Source organism: Chionomys nivalis, chromosome 20, assembly GCF_950005125.1.
Source record: "Chionomys nivalis chromosome 20, mChiNiv1.1, whole genome shotgun sequence".
NCBI classification, from domain to species: Eukaryota; Metazoa; Chordata; class Mammalia; order Rodentia; family Cricetidae; genus Chionomys; species Chionomys nivalis.
Genome location: NC_080105.1, coordinates 40779757 through 40799686, shown reverse-complemented (window position 1 = coordinate 40799686; position 19930 = coordinate 40779757). Strand labels below are relative to the sequence as shown.

The following is a 19930-nucleotide window of genomic DNA, read 5'->3' as shown; positions in this document are numbered from 1 at the left end:
TCCTGAAGCTCGGAGACATTGGAAATTAAGGTTGCATAGCTGCCAAATAATGCAGACCAATTGAGAATGATTTCCTTCATCGGCCTCACACCTCCACATGTGTGCGCACCCACATATATGCACACCATGCACATAAAAATTGGGAAAAGAAAAAAGCTACGCGCCACTGAGTAAATGCCCAGCTATACTGACAATGGACACAAACTTGCAATGCCCACACTGCCTCTGGGGCCATCTGTCCCTTTGTGATCTCTACTGTGTTTGCCTGTGGCTCTTTTCCCATAGACAAGTTCTGAATTTTCCCAGCGTGTCACAGGGCTATCTCAAGGGGCACGCCCCAGGAAGTCTGTTCTAATTTTCAAAGTGCCTGTCCCTGTCTGCGGGTGAGGCTTCACTGCAGCGGCCGGCAGCAGCAATGAGCTGGAGAGCACGGTGGCACAGGAATAAGAGTCCCCTGAAGTAGCAGCATGCGGGGCATTCTCAGCCATTTCCCTGAGAACTCTGGGGCTGCCTCTGGTCACAGGGGCTCCGCTTCTGCCCTGTGGTGCGACCAGCAGGTTTCATTTTCTGCCACAGCAAGATGAAGTCAGACCCAACGGCAAGGATGTGAACAGTGGTGGCAGGGGGGTCTGTGTGCTGCCTTTACCTTTCCAGAAAGGGAAGACGAAACACACCCCTTCTAGCCAATGATGCACAGAATGGACATTTCAGACATCAGAGACCTGGAGGCCAAACCAATGGCCATGTAAAAACGCTAATGCTGGAAACTGGACACTGGCTGTGCTGTAAAAACATTAAGGCATCGCACGCTGTGCTGTTCTGTTACTTTATCCAGTTTGGAGAGGGTGGGAGTGGAGAGACTAGCTCCCTAAAGCCCAGGCTGGCTAGGACTCTGCCTCCCAAGTGCTGGGTACAGGAGCTTATGTCCACCAGCTAGACATGGAAGCCTTGTTGGTGCTGAAGCAAGAACTTCTGGTGGCCGATGACCTGTAGGCACGAGGATCTTCTGGCATGAAGCTCGGGGTGGTTTCGGAGCTCAAGAGGATGGAAGAGGCATCGATGAGGCCTGGCGCTGGGCGCAGTCTTCTAGGGTGCTCTTTCGGGGTCTGCTCCCACGGAACAGGCAACTAGCTTCTATGGGCCAGTTTCTCCCAAACCTCAGCCAGAGGTTAACTCTGCTCCACAACCGCAGTGCCATGAAAACAAAAACTCTGTAGTCTACTTGAGATCATTTTTTTTTGCTCTGATTAAAATTTTTATTGAAATCTCTCAAATATCATCAAGAAATAGGTCTTTTTTTTTTTTTTGCAAAATAAGGGGGGGGGAGTTCTGCTAACAAATTCAACATGGGAGCTCCCTCTGCTGGTCTGCAGTAGGTTGATATGTGACAAACACATTCCCAGAGACAAATCTAATTTGCTGGAGAAGTGGACAAAAGACAGGTGTGTTGGGCTTTGCCTCTGGAGAGAAACACTAGAAGGAAAAAAAAAAAAAATCCATGTCTCAAAACAAAGCACAACATTGTAAAAAATAAAAAAAGCAAAATTAGAAGACGCTCCAAAACACTCAAGTTTCCAAAACAAAACCCCAGTCACCTAGGAAGGGGCCCCCAACTCTGCTCCCCTCCAGTGAGGATTCTCAGAAGCCATCTTGGCCTCCGAAACCCTAAGCAGTCACTGGAGCGAGGCCTCGCCAAAATTCTATTAAGAGGAAAAAGTCTGGTGAGCCAGCACCTTGCTGTGTCAGTCAGCAAGGGAAGCAGGTGACAGACCTGCTCTAAAACCTGGGAGCCACTGTGACTTGGGCAACTCCCTGTTTCCTCAGCTGTGCAACGGGCTGGACCAGCTGTCTGCAAAGTTTCTACCAGTTCACTCCAACATGGACGAGTCTGTTCATTTAAATGAGTCCAAAGAAGTGAGACTCAAGACGCGGATTTCACCACCAGCAGATCGGAGTTCCGCCAGGTCTAGGGCTGAGGGCCGAGCTAAGAGGAGCGATGTGGGTGAGGCACGCGGCCACGATCCATCTAATCTCTCCATCCTTTCTCACAGTGACGTAGGCTTCCTAAATCTCCTTGGGCCCCTTGTTAGAACCTTCACCCTCTGTATCCTACAGATCACTCCAGATTTCATGCCACATCACGACCAAAGCAAGCCAGTCTTCCCAGGTCTTTTTGGACACTGTCAGTCTTGACTCTCCGGGCGGCAGTGAATGGTTTTCTACCCGAAGCCGCACATTCTCAAAGACTCTGTGCAACCTTGCATGGTTTCATGGCACAAAGCACTAACGACCCCGACTGTCTGTTGCTCTGCTCCTGTGCCATACGAGAGGGGCCATACCTGCACACGAGGTGTGGGGCGCACAAGAGGGGTTTGCAGTTGGTCTTTGTTGTCAATAAAGTTATCCACAGCACAAAAAACATTAATGACTCCACTAAAGACAGCCACAATCTAGCTGCTCCTGCCTGTACCTAGGCATGAGGGTTAACAAACACTGATGTAGAAACGCCAGGCAGAGGGTGGAAAGGCAGAAGGCATGTCTAGTTCTTGACTTGGATTTGTTTCCTGTACCAAGGCGACCATCACGGCCTCTGCACTTCTCCTCACTTCCCAAGCTGCTTTCTCCCCGCAGAGGGCAGTTTCTGTTCCCAGGGCACAGGGCACCACGAGGGCTTCCCTTGGAGCTCTGCCTGCCTGGAGCCAGGATGCCCGGGAGAGCAGCGCTGGCAAAAAGCAGCAGTGCCTGCAGGAGTCCTGACCCGGTGGCTTGGGTTCACTCGCTGTACCTACACGTTTCACCCAGTCTTGGAAACAAATACCAGGCAAAATGAACACACACTCCACCTGACGGGCCTGACAATCTTAAGAAGATTTATCGAATTTATTTAGTGTGTGTGTCTGCCTGTACACACGTGTGGAGGGCAGAGGACATCTAACTAGCAGAAGTCAGTTCTCTCTTCCACCACGTGGGTCCTGGGGTTTGAACTCAAGCTGTTGGGCCTTTGCCCAATGAGCCATCTTGCCAGCCCATCGCCTGGTAATTTTTAAGAGGCCAGGTTGAACAGCATATGCAGTAAGACAAACAGAATCTGTATTTTACTTTCCGAGGGTGAAGCTCAGTTCTCACTGTCACCCCTACCTACACGAGGCAGACTGCAGGGACCCATGGCCTCCAGGGGAGAGAACGCACTTGGGATGCCTCTCCCTGTATTTGGGGAAAAGCAAGGCGCTTGTTTATAAAGCTCAGGCTTTTTCTTTTTTCTTAACCGAGCAAGGAAACTACAGAGGCGTGCCCCTGACAGGTACCTTTCCTCACACGGCAGTAAGCAACCTTTTGTCTTTCCTGCACCGTGTGGAGGACCAGGCTTCCTCTTGGAAGCCTCCCTCCAGTCCCTCACCTCCCTGTGGACAAGACAGCAGGAGTCTCTTTCTACACGCATACCAAACACACATTAAAACTCGTGCCTCGAGTGCATGCTTCCCTCTAACACACACACACACACACACACACACCCTTACGCTCCTGTGATGCCCTTTTTGCTGTCTGGGAGGCAAGGGGGGGAAGCCTGCCCTGGTCTTTGCGTGTGAGATGAGGGGGAGATCATTAAGAAGAGAGAGGTGTCCTTTGGGGGAGACATCAGGCAGTGGGGTGGGATCATGGCTGACAGACGGTCCTTGTAAGTCCCGGAGGGGATCATTCACTTACTGAAGGTGGATCTGTTAGCTGGATAGGTGTTAGTCACGTGGTGTGCTCTGGGGGACCAGGTCGGAGAGGACCGGTGGTGGAGTGAGTGAAGTGGTGGCCGATGGGTATAAATTACCTGGGCATGCAGTGAGGCGGGATAGGTGAAAGCAGCAGGAGGAGGCAGAGCAGGCGCTAACTCCGCTGGGTACAGAGGGTACGGGGCCCACACTTCAGGGCTACTGGGGTAAAGTGCAGGCACTGTGAGCTCATCTGCAAGAAAAGAATAGGGAAGAGTTAGTGCGTCCCAAACCGTGGCTTCCACATCAGAAAACACAACCACCAGCAACCCCGAGCCCAGATCGATGGCAGGGGTCCAGTTACTCTCGTTCTGGTAAAGACCCCTTGGCTTTGGTTCCCCAAACTCTAAGCAAAGGAACCGGAAGTTTGGAACAAATAAGGCTCGCGTGTACTCCCTGCCCAGTGAGGCTATTTCTCCAACTGTAGCCGGGGCCCAACAACAGTGGGAATTTCCTGCTGAAAGAGAGTGTAGTCCCCTGAGGGATGGAAGGAAGAGAGAGCGAGCAGGAGACATCCCATGAGAACCTTCTGGATGCCTTTCAGAGAACAAGGGATACTGACAGGACCCTAACAGGCTGTCAGTATTGCTACGGGCAAACAGGCCATGATAAAGCATCTTCCATACTGTGTCAGAAGTGCAGGGCCAAATACTGGGACCACAGGACAGCTAGGGCATTACAAACTCAGACAAGTGAAGAATCTCAAACATCTCAGTTAAAGTTAGGCTCCCGAGAGATGTAAGAGGAAGATCTACAGCAGCTGTTTGCTCTGACTGCTTGGTCTAACAGCTCGCCGTATAGCTCAGAATCTATTTGGGTCAAGCCGCAGTTGCCAGACGGAAGGTCACTTGCCCGGCTGCCCAGTGCACTGGGCAGCAATCTGTTAAAAGTAGAGGCTGGCGCACCAGCGAGCTCGGTACAGGCAACATTGCTGCTTGATGGGCTCTGGAAAGCAGCAACCTCAATGTTTGCTTTTCTCACCTGTCAACATCTGAAACGAAGCATGCGGAGGATGCTTCCCCAGACAGCTGAGGGAGGCAGGAAGGGGTGACTGTAAAAAGCCATTAGTAACTGCCTCACTGGATGACCCAGAAATCTAGGGGGCGCGTGACCTGGGGTCAAGAGTCACCTCCCAGGAGCCTGTCACCCTCCATCCTCCCCAGCCCTAGAAGCACTGGAGCTAGCCAGGACCACCAATAAGGAAAGGACACGGAGAAGAGCAAACCATGGTGCTGGGTGTCGTGGGTACGGCTCCACTCTGCAGAGCAACCATTAAGTGCGCACGAGACAGGCACGGGGTAAGGTTCTGCACAGGCAGAGCTTCCCCTACGACGGCAGGGTGGTTGGCTAACACACAGAGGTAGTTCCTGCTGATCCCAACACCAGCTAAATGCACCATGGCTGACCTCCCCCCTTCTCCCCTCCCTCCCCACACCATCTCACAGAAGAAGGACAGTTAAAACCCAGGTGAGAGACAGACTGAGCATCAAGGTGGTGGAGACCAGCACTAACCGCTAAGCGTACAACTGATTAGTACTATCAGCCAGGGAAACAATAAACAAAAATTGCCAAGTCCATGCATCTACTTCAAGGCCTGGGGTGTGGCCCAAGGCTCGGGGAATCCCTCAGAGGGCTGAAAGTCCTGCAGACCCTGCATTTCCGGTCATGAAGGGACCACCTGCTTTCCATTAGAATCGTTCTTGTGGGAGCCTGGCTAGTGGAAACTCGCTGCTGCCAAAAACAGGGACCTTAAATTTTAAAAAACCGCTTTCAGAAATGGCAAGCTATTATTGTTGTTGTTGTTGTTATTTTAGCTACCAGGCTATTTTAAGACACTGTGTCTTTTATAAAAGTCAAGAGAGTCTCACGCCCTAGCACCCTCACACCTAGCTCCTGTTTATCCGGCCTGCCGTGCCAAACGGTACCAACTGGTATCAACTAGTAGAAGCCAGGAGAGAGCCACGCTTGGCTGCAGCTAGTCTGTGGTCCCCAGTCACACTGTAACAGGATGACTGGGGGGGAAGGAGCCCCATCCACCTGCAGAGAAGCAGGAGTGTCGGGAGGCAGAAAGAACACAGGCCACGCCCACCAGGGCCCGGGCTCCCTTCTTAGACAACCTCGGATATTTCCATCAGCAAATGTGAGGTTTTCAGTGGCTCTACAAACACCTCAAAGAGAGGGAGAAATCCCACCTCACCCCATTCTTTAAGTATAAATGATGATTTTTAAATAATTCATTTAAATTTATTTTATGTGCACTGGTGTGAAGGTATCAGATGGGACTGGAGTTACAGAAAGATGTGAGCTGCCATGTGGGTGTGCTGGGAACTGAACCCAGGTCCTCAGAAGAGCAGCCCAGTGCTCTTAACCGCTGAGCCATCTCTCTAACCCCTAAGTATAAATGACTTTTAAGAGGTGAAATGATTCTCTGGTCGTTTATTTTTCGGTGCAGCCATAACGCACTGGGATGTTGGACTGGGGAACTGTCTTGACGGGGAAGACTTCTCAAGTCAGCTGGTTTATTATGCCCACGAGACAGAGCACTAAATGGGAGGAAGAGGGAACAATGAAGATGGACTCAGGCTTCAATCTCCATCTGCCTGATGAAGTTGAGATTTCCAAGTCGGCCTACATTTTTATCCTGGCATGTGACTTGTCACACATCCACAATTCACCTGCAGGCATCTCCACAAGCACAGCCCGCCCAGCACAGCGGGATGTTAGACTACGCAGTGCTGGGCTGACCCGGGCAGTCCCTCTACCCACTTCCAAGAAGGGATTTATAGTTCCCTGAATGACCAGAGACAGCTGGTGCCTGGGACACAACCTCCACCTAGAAGCCATCTTTCCAGGCCAAAAGTCTCTTAAAACATTCCGGGATGATGTCTTTCTGCTGGCTAGTATGACAGGACTACAGAGCGAAGCCTATTAAAGGGGCAGGAAGAGTCCGGAGAGCAGTGACCCCCAGCACAGGACTAGCAGACAGCCAAGCACTTGCAGTTAGTAAATGAAGCGTCCTGCCTCCAGAGTGGAAATAAACCACAGGTCATTTCTTCTCAGGTAGCAAAGAAACATATAGAAGAACACCAAGCCCTAAGAATCCCCACCCCTTGTCACACTCAGAGCTCCATCCAAACACTGCCTACCCTTACCCCAGCTCCAGCAAAGGCCGAGACCCTAAGTCCTGTGTGTGGGGGAGGGGCTTTCAGTTCCAGCTTTTAGAGTGCCCAATTATTTACCACAATAAACCAAAGGACAGAGAATTAGAAACCAGAGAGCTGTTTTTGAGATGAAATTTTACTCAGGAAAATCATGCCATGGAAGACCCAAGTCCTGAGAAACTTTCTCTTGTTTGCTGGAGACAGGGTTTCTCTCTTTAGCCTTTGCTGCCCTGCAACTCACTCTGTAGACCAGGCTGGCCTCGAACTCACAGAGATCCACCTGTCTCTGCCTCCCAAGTGTGTGCCACCATTGCCCAGCTGAGAGAAACAGGGGGTGGGGGCGGTGTGTAACAAAGAAACAGGAAAAAAAAAAAAAATCAATGCTTCTATTAGCAATCACCCCTCACCAAACCTCACACACACCTCGGCAAGGCAAGTAGCTTAGGAGCTTCCAAAGTCCTTCTGTTGACGACCCCTCTTTCAAGGTCTGGTTTGCCACATTCTCTCCCTACTAGTGAGGCAAAGCAGGTACTGGGAAGGGAAGCTCTACTCTGGGAATCAGCACAACTAGCAACGTATACATAAAGGCTGATATTTTTTTCCCCTTGGTTGTTGTTGTTTTGTTTTTTCAATACAGGGACTCTCTGTGCAACCCTAGCTGTCCTCGAACTCAGAGATCTGCCTGCCTCTGCCTTCTGAGTGCTGGGATTAGAGGTGTGCATCACCACCACCCGGTTTACAGAGATATTTTCAAGTATGACTGTAAAACAGCAAAGAGCCATCCTTGAAGCCTGGGGATATGATCTAAATATGGCCTTATTTCTTCTCCAGGTATTTTCTGGAAATCTTACCAAAAAAATTAACTTTTTAATTGTAAAAATCACCTCAACTTCTTAGGTAACCTTATCCAGTGCACACCAGAAACTGACCTATAATGTCCCTGAAAGCAGGAGGGGTTCGCGTGCCCATCTGTCTCTCGGGCTGAGAATCTACCTTGGTGGTGGAGACACAAATCACTAGTTCAGCAAAGTGAGCCAACAGCACTAAGTACTGGGAATGCAAGGAGAAACCAGGGCTGCGCCCAGTTCTGGCTTTTGTAGTCCATGGCCATTTCCTCCACATCAGCTACTTGGTACACTTCACAAAACCATTTTGCTTTCTATCCCAACGTAAATACACTAAACTCACCAAGCCCTAGCCCATCTGAAAGATACATTCGCTGCCATGTGTCAACCAAACCCTTTTCCTACCTCATATATATATGCTCAGGCATGCATGTGTGCATGCGTGGGGGGGGGGAGGAAGAGGAGAAGGAGAGAGCGAGCAAGCAGCAAGAGCAGAGGAGGATATGTAGTGTTCTGTTCACTGTACCTGGAGCTAGGATAGTGGTCAAGCCTCCTGTCTCTACCCTGCGTGGTGCTGGGCCTACAGGCCCACCAGCTATTAGAGTTGGGATCTGAGCTCAGGAGGTCTACTTCTCATTTCCAGTTGCTAACTCCTAATCACAATAAAACAGAGATGACTTAATGCCAGTAGCAGGTGACTGGTCCATTCTATGTCCAGTGCTACTCGGAAGCATTAACATCAGCTCCTTTCTTTCTGGAGAAATGGAGGCCTCATGCAGTGTCTAGCCTAGTCACTCCGGCATGTCTGAAGCCGGAGCATCAAAACGCAGGCTCCCAGCTACTGTACCCCCCTGCCTCCCCATCTACGTCACTGCCCTTCACCGACTACGAAGATATCCATCCACTCCTGCTTTCTTTCCTACTGCTGCCTGAGCGGGTCCCTATCTGGCTGCCAACGACTTCCACCACCTCCCTAGGCGTTTCCTAACACAGCAGCAGTTTAAACCTGACCAAACGGAAACTGATTCACGGGGGAAGTTTGCTGAACACACGCCCAAGACGGCCTGGTCTTTACTTGCTGCTCTTGGTGGCTGCCCTTCTGATGGCCACATTCCTGTGAGTTCCAGCTGGTCCGGGTGAGGAAGCCACCCAATGCAAGCACAGTTTAAAAGAATCTGCTTCCTTTGTGGGGGGTGAGGGAAGCCTGGAGCTCAGGCAGGAAGAAAACTGTCTCTTCAGAGCCAGGTCACTACTTCCTGCACGGGAACATTTTCCTTCCCTTCCATCCTGTGGCCTGCAGCTGTGCTGACAAGAGCTAGTGCCTCCGGTGAGTCCATTCCCTGAGTTTGAATCCCTAGAACCCCAAGAGTCAAATGTGGTACAGGCTCTGTAATCCCAAGAGGCATGATGCCAGGAGACATGAAGACCGCACAAGAAGCTTGGGGACCAGCTAGCCTGGAGACCTGGGGAATCAGCAGAAACAAGAGACCTTGCCTCAAAAACAAGGTGGAAGATGGGACCCAATTCCATATGTACACTCAAACTCATTTGCACTGTATATACTTGTATGTGCACGCGCGCACACACGCTGCAGTGAGAAGCAGAATGGGGGCTCACAGGTATAATCTCAGCACAGGATGATGGACCTGGGTGGCATAAGACCCTGCCTCAAAGAACAAGAGCCGAACAAGCCAGTCTAATCTGTTCAAGGGACCGCATTACCCCACCCTTCCCAGGGCTCCGCCTCCTTCCCACCCTCCTGGGTGCAGGACACGGAGACATATATCCCAGAGCAAACTGAGGCCAAATCAAGAGAAATACATGTGCAGTCGTCAATGTCAAAAGGTCCCGAGCACACAAGAACGTATATTCCCACTCCTTCCCGTCCCAGCCTCTGAAGACCGACTGAGGGACAGAAGACAGACACGATGAAGCAACCATGGACTCAGCTCCTGCACTATCTCCAGTCGCTGCACACAAGGAGGTTAATTCTGCTAGGCAGGTGGAGAACTTAAAAGTATCTAAATGTTTATTGCCTAGGTTAAACAATGTCTGTCTGTCTGTCTGTCTGTCTGTCTGTCTGTCTGTCTGTCTCTGTCTCTCGTTTTTCGAGACAGGGTTTCTCTGTAGCTCACAGAGATCCATCTGCCTGTGCCACTACCCCTGGCTCAAACTGCACGTGTACTGACTTTCTACAACAACAACAGAGTTGTCTACTCTTAATTAAAAGTCAGGAAAACACTGATCAATTTTAAAGAAAGGTGTTAAATGGTATGCTTAATGGCTGACTTTCTACCTTAAAATTTTGTTTATGGAGCTGGGAGGTGGTGGCGCATTCCTTTAATTCCAGCACTCAGGAGGCAGAGGCAGAGGCAGGCAAATCTCTGTGAGTTCGAGGTCAGCCTGGTCTACAGAGCAAGTTCCAGGACAGGCTCCAAAGATACACACAGAAACCCTGTCTCAAAAAACCAAAAGTTAATGGAACTCATAAGAACAAACATTTTATACACCGCACACAATCACCTTTATATCCCGTTTTAATTTCCATTTGGGGACGTTTTAGTGACTTGTACAAGATGACACAGTTCACCTGTGGAGGGGAGATGGATGATGGTGGCCCCATGGAGGGGGGGGGGCGGACCGGACATCCTAGACAGAAAACTGTAACTCTCCTCCACACTATCAGATCATTCAATAGACGCCCAAAGAATTAAGTTGCCTCAGCTATCTCCTGCCGGAAGGAGGGAAAGACTAATCAGTCAAAGCTATGGCCAGGACAAAATCTGCCTGACAAAGCTCCGCACACTGGTCCAGACAGCTCCACTCAGCCAAATTAGTGTGTGTCCTGCTTCTGCTCGTCATTCCCTCCGACAGGCGGTGGGGGTCTTTCTTTCTGTGTGTGCTGAATCGTAAGCACATGTTTTTCTTTGCCAGTTTGCTTCTGAATCTAAGATGCAAGGAAACCGTGTCATGAGCTGGGGGCTTCAGACTGGAGCGGTGGTGACTCAAACTGGTCCAGACCTGCACAAAAGCATCGGTAGCATACACGAGGTGATTCTCGAATGTTACCTGTGGTGGGGACAAGGGACCCATTTCAAGCTGTGCAATGGTGTGGGGGGCTGCACAGGAAGGTCACTGTTAAGGCCAGCCACTTGAGTAACAGGACTGAACCAAAGACATGAAACAGGAGGGGACTTGGAAAGGGGGGGGGGGGGGCGGCGTGAGAAAGGGTGATGGGGCAAGACTAATGAAATACTACACACATGAAATTGTTCAAGAGTTGGTGGGGGGCACACCTAGCCAGGCTACAAAATATAAGAATTTGAGATGCATGCAATAGGTGCCCGGTGACTGGCATGAAAAAGGAGCCGGGAGACAACCTGGAGATGTGATCAAGGTTGTCCAGGCCATAGGAATTCTATTCTTCCTTCTTTAAAGATTCACTTTTATTTGTATATACGTATTATGTGTGGCTGTCTGATTTCCCTGAAGCTGTAGTTACGGGCAGTTGTGAGCTACCTGACGTGGGTGACTGGAAGCAAACATGGGGCATCTGGAGGATCAATAAACATCTGTGAGTATCATCTGTACACATCTCTCCAGCCCCAAAGTTTATTTATCATTCAAGAAAACAGCTGGACCATAAGATAAGGGCCCCGTGGCGACCCAAACTCAGGAGCGCTGCTTTGGGATACACTCTTTTCTTCTTCATTCTTTTGTGTGAATCATGTTGCTGTCAATTTTCTTAGAGCCACGTTCACACTCTTTATATTGTATTAAATACATTTATATATTGTACACCACTGTTTACCATCTTTTGTTTAAAACGCACGGGGCTCTTTAAGAGTACAAAGCATCCGTAAAAGCTCCATGCCCTCCAGCTGTGCCCAGACATCTTCAGTCTAGTTCACTAAACAGCCACTCAAGTGCCTTTGGGGCACCTGACTCCACTTCCCGTGAGCATCCATCCATCCAGGGCCCGTGCTGCATTCCCAAGGCCGCCGGAGGTACTCATGCACCCGCAGTCCTCACTGGTTATGCTTGCCTGCATTCTTTTCTACAAAAACTTCACCAGTGTAAGAGTCGTAACAAAGGCCTGGCTTTCAGTGGTGCAGACAGTCACACCGTTGACTTTCCGGTGAGATACAGGCGCTTACGACTCTGCAAATGCCACCTCAGCAACCCTCCCCCGTTCCTGAGTGCTGGACTCACTCCCGGGCAGTCAATGATAAGTGGGGTTCGTTTGTGAAACAGGGCACCCTAACCTGGTTAAAGGCAATTAAATGTCAAAAGGAAACCGGACGACTTTGACCAAGGCTCTGAGCTTCTGTCTCCGGATGACCAATGAGCAATGCTGCAGATGAACTTCATACTCTAAGGGACTCTCTCTTTGTCTGGGAAATGTGTGTTTGGTCACAGTGGCTTCTCAGGGCAGGAGAGGCACACAGGAACTCTGTGAGGACTCCTGGGGTGTCTCAGCCGTCTCAGGGTAGCAAAGGTTCACACTACCCTTAGGTAAAGCTTAGAGCCTCCTCTCTGGCCAAGTCTGTCTCACCAAAGGAACCGGAGGGTGCCAGAATGTAAGTCAGAAGCACACTTGTCTAGTATCAACAAGACCTTAGGTTTGCCAGTAAGAATAAAACAGAAACACATTTAATTTCATTAAAAAAATAAAAATGGGGAAGAAGTCGCAAAGTCAGAGCAACACAGGCTTGTAATTCCAGAAGCAGCAGGCCCAGGGGTTGAAATCCCTGTCACCTCCTGAAGCAGGGCACTAGTCCCACAGGCAGAATGCTGTGTTTGTGCATTCCTGGGGCTGTGCTATATATAGTCGCACGGTCTACTTTATGTACTGTTCTATGCAAATCCTTCATACCTATAAACACAGCAGGGAGCTTTTGTTTAGCCATTTACCATGGCTCTAAAATGTCATTTCATCGTAACTTAACTGGCCTCTAAGTCGTGAATTAAGGAGCCTCCCTCAAGTTCGTTACAACTCTTACAACCTTCTAGAAATGCTCAACTAACCAGCTTCCAGCTCCGAGGCCAGCCCTGGGCTGTCTAGAGTGTATTTTCAACCAGCACACCTACAAATGTACTAACACCCAAAGGAGCCAGACATAGATGGGAAACATTAAATAATCCCATTTATACAAAGGAGCTTGACTCTCTGACTAGACAGGTCCAGCAAGAGGAAGGTAATGGGGTCGCTAATAGGTGGAATCTGAGTTGACATAAAAATTTGAAAACAGGTCATTGTAAAATACTGTGTAAATAATTAATGTTATTGAATGATTACATTAAAATTGTGAAATGTGTGTCCAAGATTAGGAACGTAAGCAGAGGTCAGGGGACAGCTTTATGAAGTCTGCTCTGTGGGGCTCTTGAGTGCCCGGTGAATTATATTTAAAACAAAGTTATATTCACCATAGGTTTTTTTTTAAAAAATTATTAACATTTTTTATTTTCATTGAGATATACATTTTTTCCCACTCCCCTTCCTTTTTTAAAGATCAACAAAAATATAGAAACCCAATGAGCTGCAACTTCTGAACTGCTAAACAAAACAAAACAAAACAAACAACACACACCCTACAGGGTCTGAGGCCAGAGACTTTGTTTTTAAGACAGGATTTCACTATGTTCACAGGCTGGTTATGAACTCAGGTTACCGCTTAGGCTAACCTCAAGCTGCTCACCATGATCCTCTCGCCTTGATCCTAAATGCCTAGCTTAAAAGACGTAGTTGTGGATCTCAGACGGGCATCTAACCTGGGTAAACTTTTTCAAATCTGTGAGCTTGATACCTCATTATTAAAAAGAAGGGAGGGAGGGAGGGAGGGAGGAAGCAAAAGGCCCTGTGCAGTCGGAGCCAGTCTCAAGCTGGCAATATAGCTGAGGAAGACCTTGAATTCCTGATCCCTCAAAGTGCTGGGATCCAGGCCGTGTGCACCACCATCCCAACTTGATTCTTCACCTCAGTGACATGTGGACAACATTCTGACAGTGGCTCAGCCTTTAACCCCAGCACTTGGGAGGCAGAGGCAGGTGGATCTCTGAGTTCACGGTCAGCCTGGTCTATCCAATGCTACAGAGAAATCCTGCCTCAAAAAACTGGGGGGGGGGGGTGTTTCCTTCATCCCTTTCTCATTGGCAACCCTCCTCCCCATCTGCCCATCATTTTGCCTGTGCTAAATTCCTTTCCTCCCTGTGAGGAGCAGCTGCAGGTTGGCTGGTGGGCCCGATGGACTGGGAGCTGGAACACAGACGAGGCTGGCAGGCACCACCACTACAATGGCCCTTTCCCCAAATTATATTAAAAAAATAATGAAAAAATAAAACAAAACAACCTTTAATTCCAGAACTTGGTACACAAAGGCAAGAGGATCTGAGTTCAAGAGCAGCCTAGTCTACAGAGGAGTTCCAAGACAGCCAGGGTTGCTACACGGAGAAACCCTGTCTCGAAACAAAACTAAACAAATCAAAGAGAGAAAAAGAAAATAAAAAAAACAAAAGCATATTGCCTTTATAAATTATTTTGTTACTTTAGTTTACATGTGTGTGCCTGTGCACGGGTACACACGTGCCACTGGAGCACAGTATGTGTGGGGAAGTCAGAGTACAACTTGAAGGACGTGGGTTTTTCCTTCCATCTGGTGGGACCTGGTGACAGAGTCCTCAGGCTTAGCGGGGTTTCTATTTGCTGGGCCATCTCATTGGCCCCACATTTCCTTTACAGCCCACTGCTCTGATCTTCTGATAAGGTCACTCCCCTCCTCACAGATCTCCCCCATCTGCCAACTCCTTCTGAACTGGGACACTGCCGGCCTTTACAATCTTAAGGCCTCTGTCATTCCTCCCTTCTGCCTTCCAAATCCAACACACCGCACCAACTCCCCTGGTGCCTGCGCAGAACTAGTTAGGACTTCCTGATCCACACTCTTCCCTTTGCCTGGAAAGTAACTCAGCTGAATCACAAATCCAGAATGCTTTCCCCAAGGCAGCATGGGTGCATAAGCCCACTTCAAGATTTCCAGGGCTCCCAAGCCATTAAAGTTGAATCCACAGGTTCGATCTCAGACAGACTCACTTCTATTATTATTATTATTATTATTATTATTATTATTATTATTATTATTATTATTATTATTATATTTGTTTGGGTTTTCAAGACAGAGTTTCTCTGTGTAGCCCTGGCTGTCCTCGAACTCAGAGATCCGCTTGTCTTCTGCCTCCCAAGTGCTGGGGTTAATGATGCAAGCCACCACTGCTGGCCCATCTAGAACACATCCTACACCTACTGCCTTCAGGCAGTCTTGCGGGTGGAGCTGTGTTCCTATTGCCACCTCCTGAGACACCCAGCCGGCTTTTCCATTCCCTTTAGTCAGCTGATCACCAAACCTGTCTTGGTACAAGAAATCAATCTTCTGGAACATTTTGCTTTTTCTGGGGATCCAGTCGAGAACGAATTCACGCACTTTTGCCAATAGGATTATTGTCCCCTCAGAGAGTGCCTGCTAACTAATCTACACCCTCAGAACTGGATCAGCCACAGGCTCCACAGAAGACCTGGGAGCCAGTGGGAAGCGAGCGAGAAGTCTTGGTTCTAACTAAGGACCTCCGAGTTGAGGCTGGAGACTCCTGGGATGTTTGCTGGACCAGTGGCCCTGAAGATAGCTGACCAGGGAGATGAGGAGAGAAAAGGCCATTTCTAAACTTTCCATGGGGCTGCTTCAGGTTCTTTGGGGGAGAAGAAAGAAGGGCCAAGTGGAAAAATGATTATATATACTTTCAAATTCCTTTCAAAGAATCACCAGGTTTTTTTTTCTTTTTCCTTAAAGATCTTTCCTGGCATTTGACGCTGAGGCTGCTAATTGCTAAATTTAACATCTCACAATTACTAGGATAGTTATTCAGTTAGCATTTGCCAGAAGTCCAGTTAAATTGCTATTTTAGGGAAAGAGTTTGAGCAAGTTGAGAAATGTTTATTGTATAATAAAATAATCTTTTAAATAATTTTTAATGACAGTTTATCAAACACATCTATACTAAATTTATCCAAAGGAAATCTCCACTGAAATAACACAGTGCTAGGGAAGAATGGTTTCTGCTTAGAAAAGATGACGGGCTGCACTTGGAGGGCATGCCTATGTGTCCAGTGTTGGCGCTCTCTATGGACAGAATTGCTAACCGTCTTTAAAAGGTGCGCTAGAAGGTGGACACAGACACCAATTTTATCAGCAAAGGTCGACACTGAGATTCTACAGCTACTCATACAGTCAACGTAACTCCTGGCAAAATGCGCCTGACTGGAGGAGACAGAAGCTGGCGTCTTGAGTGAGCAGAAAGAGGACTGTACTGTGTATCTGAGCTTCAGGGATGCTAGGCAATACCATGTGAGTTCTTCATCTTATAAAATAATGGTCTGATATGCACTGCTGCTGGCTATATAAAAAAAATACTTTATAGAGTACTGGTTGATTGGGGCTGGAGAGATGGCTCAGCAGCTGTGAGTACTCACTGCTCTTCCAGAGAACCCAGGTTCAAATACCAGCACCCACATGGCAGCTCACAACTGTCTGTAACTCCAGGGTCTAACACCCTCACACAAAATATACATGCAGGCAAAACACTGATACAAATAATAAATCATTTAAAAGCATTAAACTTGATTAAAAAAAGAATACTAGTTGATAAATACACAATTCTTTAACCTTAAGAAACATTAAAAAAAAGGACAAGCACCTAACTAAACATAAGAAGGAACAGGTAATAAACAATACATCTTAACTGACAAAATTCAGCGGTGGGGAGTTTAATATTTAGCAGTACCATTGATAAAATATTTTTGAAAGTATTTAATCGGTATCATTCGCTCCCTGTTTACGCTTATTTTGCATTTAAAGGCATTCCAACCCCTGGCTCACTGCTCAGGCAGGGTCTCATGTACCCAGGGTTGGCCTCCGATTCCTTATGTAGTTGAACCCTGCGATGGATGCCCCTGCCTCCACCTCCCAACAGCTACTGTTTCAGCCTTGTATGTTGGACTTCAGAGCACTCCTTTTACAAGTTAAATTACCACCACCACCCTTTTATAGAGAAAGCATCTCATGTACCCTAGGCAGAACTCAAAATGTCGCTGAGGATGACCTTGGGCCTCCGGCCCTCCTACCCCCACCTCCAGAGTCTGGGGTTAGAGATATGCATTGCCATTGCCATGCCTGGGCTCACATGGTGCTAGGGTTTGCATGCACATGCCAGGCAAGATCCCCACCAAGTGGGCTGCAGGCTGCGTCCCCAGCTTTGTGTCTTTTTTCTAATGGTCCCTGCAGGAGGTACTTCACCTGAAGAAATTACTAGATACACACAATTATTTTCCATTACGCTATTGCTGAGGAAGCCCGAAAAGTGAGAAGGAAAAAGCAAACCATACACAAGCACCTGCACCCCCAGTGCTCAGTGGCCGTTCTGAATTTAAAAATCTCAATTATATCTTCCTTTCTAAAGCTTTCCTAGGGATCCTTTTCTGTAGGTAGAGGAACCGCGTTAGTCAGGTCCACGGGCAACAATGAACTCTACGTCAGCAGGGCCAGCTCCTGGCACCTGGGAGCATCAGTCCGGCGCCCCACAGACCCTCACGCTCCTGGGCATGATGCACATTCCTACTTAGCCTTGCTTGAGGCAATGCTGCATCTCCTTTCCACGAGAAGATGCAACTCTTGCCCTGGCCCTGAGCATTAGGAAGAATGGCTGCTTTACAGGACAGCAATGCTGGAACCATCAGAGTCCACGACACTCAAAGGTAGGCAGGCAGGCAGGCAGGCAGGCAGGCAGGCCTTTAATCTCAGCACTCAGGAGGCAGAGGCAGGTGCATCTATCTCTGTGAGTCTGAGGCCAGCCTGGGCAACAAAGTGAGTTCCAGGACAGTCAGGAATACACAGCAAGACCCTGCCTCAAACACCAAAAGAACGGAACTAAACGAGCCAATTTTTCCCAGAAGGGTGAAGACCAGTGGAGATAAGCCTGTATCAATTTCACAATGAAAACTCCCCATAAGGGGAATGATTACTGTGGATTGGGGGTGGGCTATCTGTAATCCCGCAAACTAAGGACAGTCACGTTTCAGCCCGCGATGAGGGAAATGGGGAAAAGATCAAGCTTTTCAGGTAAGTTGGTAAAGTGACACAGACCTGTAATTCCAGCACTAAGAGGGAGAGGCAAGAGGATCAGAAAGAATCAAGTTCAGTGCCGTTCTGCCCTGCATAGGGAACTCCAGGCTAGTCATGGACATACACCAAGACGCTGTCTCAAAAATACCAATGAATAAACTCGGTAAGGACTTTAAGGTAAGGTGTTCCACCCCAGTCACCTGAATCCAGTCTTTCCTAGCTCCAGCCAGCAGTCGGAGTGCCATGTGAACCCAGGATGCGGTCCTGTTCAAAGGGCAAAAGGCACCCTGAACTCCCCAAACCTCTGATCTAATTGCTCTTAATTCTGCAGCCAACAAAGGGACGTGAGGACAAAGAAAATGGACAAACCCCAAAGGAGGACCCTTTTCTTAAGAAGACTGACACTTTATTTTTAAAAATCAGTGTGAAAATTAAAGATGGGAAGAAACACTGCTCTGTACTAAAGCCACTTAAGAGAGAATACCATATTGGCCCGGCAGAGTAACAACCATCGCAAAGAGACCCCATCCCCAAGTGATTTTAAGGAATTAATGGCCAAAAGTCTATTAAGTACGAGTGGTGAATTTCTGTTGTTGGTGACACTATTTTCTTTACACACACACACACACACACACACACACACACAGAGAGAGAGAGAGAGAGAGAGAGAGAGAGAGAGAGAGAGAGAGAGAGAGAGAACGAGTGTGTGCACAAGAACCAAACCCATGCCTGCGTCCAGCAGAAATAAACCACAATCCAAGGAGATAGCAATCTTTCCTGTGTTAGTGTCCACTGGGGAAACAGCCCAGTCAAGTGCTTGAGAGCATGAGGCCCTGAGTTTGATCCCAACGGTCCCTGTGGAAACGCCAGGGGGACTCCCGCGGCTGAATGGCCAGGTAGCTGTCTAACCTACGTGGTGACTCTCAGTCTAATCAGATTTCAGTCGTTCCAAATGAGGTAAAGACGACCACCCAAGTTGTTCTGTGGGTTCCACACACGGACCCTCTAGCTCCATACACACCCAATCCAAAACCAAAACCAGGTTTCTTCTTTAGACCCCACTAAGAGACTCCACGCAGTATGGGTCCTGAGCGACTGGCGACTTCCACTGGCCGGGGAATGTTTTGATCAACCTGTTTTTTCAGTACACCTGTCTTTTCCTCAAAAGCATGAGGGAGGAGTGGGCTTTTTAATACTTGTTTTCCTTTCCTACCACATTCAGGCTCCAGCAACACCTAAAAGGCCTTGCACCACTCACGAGGAGAGGGAAAGGCTCACTCTGTGCCCTTTTGTGTGACATACAGAGAGATCTTGCCTCACACGGTGGGGGGCTAGCAATTCCAGATGATGCATTTGTGGTAGTGGCTAATTAAACAGTTTAAAAAAAAATCACACTCTTGGTCAAGTACTTATAACCTCCAGCGCCCAAACTCTCCTACAGTCCTAGAACAACAGATAAAGGTCGCAACCTGGCCAACACATTCATTCTAGCTCTGCAGAGACCACAAAATGAAGGGCCCCGCTAATTAACCCATGCCGGAAACTGTGACCTACACAATCTTTGTATAATAAGAACTGTTTTAAGCAAAACAAAAATCACTCAAAGGGTTTAAAAATGAGAAGAAACTAAGCCCCCCAAGCCCCTCCTTAGGAGGGTACTTCGGCAGCATGCTGTCAGGGTGTGTCAAAACCTTTTGTCTGGCGGGCACCGTTCTAGATCCGGCAGGTAGCCTGCCTGCTGTGGCCTCTTCCTTTGGCTGAGTGCAGCTCTGCAGTGGCCCCAGCTATGGGCTTCCCGGGACTGGACTCCCTCCTCCAGTAAGTTTGGATGCGCACACAGCTTCTCCTCTAGCCTGGCCATCTTTTTATACACGGTCTGCCTCCTGAGATCTCCCCCATGCAAAGCTAACAGGCAGAAAGCGTCTCAGATGCCGCTATGCCATCCTGTCCAAGGCCATTCAGCCTCATTGGGTGTCTGTAAGACCACTTCCAGC

At 48.5% G+C, this 19930-nt stretch overlaps 1 protein-coding gene across 5 annotated transcripts in view; it reads right to left on the bottom strand.

The window, feature by feature from the left end:
* Rbpms (RNA binding protein, mRNA processing factor) overlaps positions 1 to 19930 on the bottom strand; it is a 143119-nt gene that overhangs the window by 18320 nt on the left and 104869 nt on the right. For 2 of the 5 annotated variants that reach the window (XR_009055687.1, XM_057752834.1), the window contains exon 6: positions 3821 to 3954. The exons of 2 other annotated variants lie outside the window; for them this stretch is intronic. Coding sequence is in view for 2 of the 3 variants with exons in the window: in XM_057752834.1 (XP_057608817.1) it covers positions 3821 to 3954 (134 nt within the window). In the remaining variant the exon portion in view is untranslated. Of the gene's footprint in view, positions 1 to 1324; positions 1474 to 3820; positions 3955 to 19930 lie in introns of those variants that run through there. One more of the 5 variants, XM_057752833.1, reaches the window with a different exon arrangement.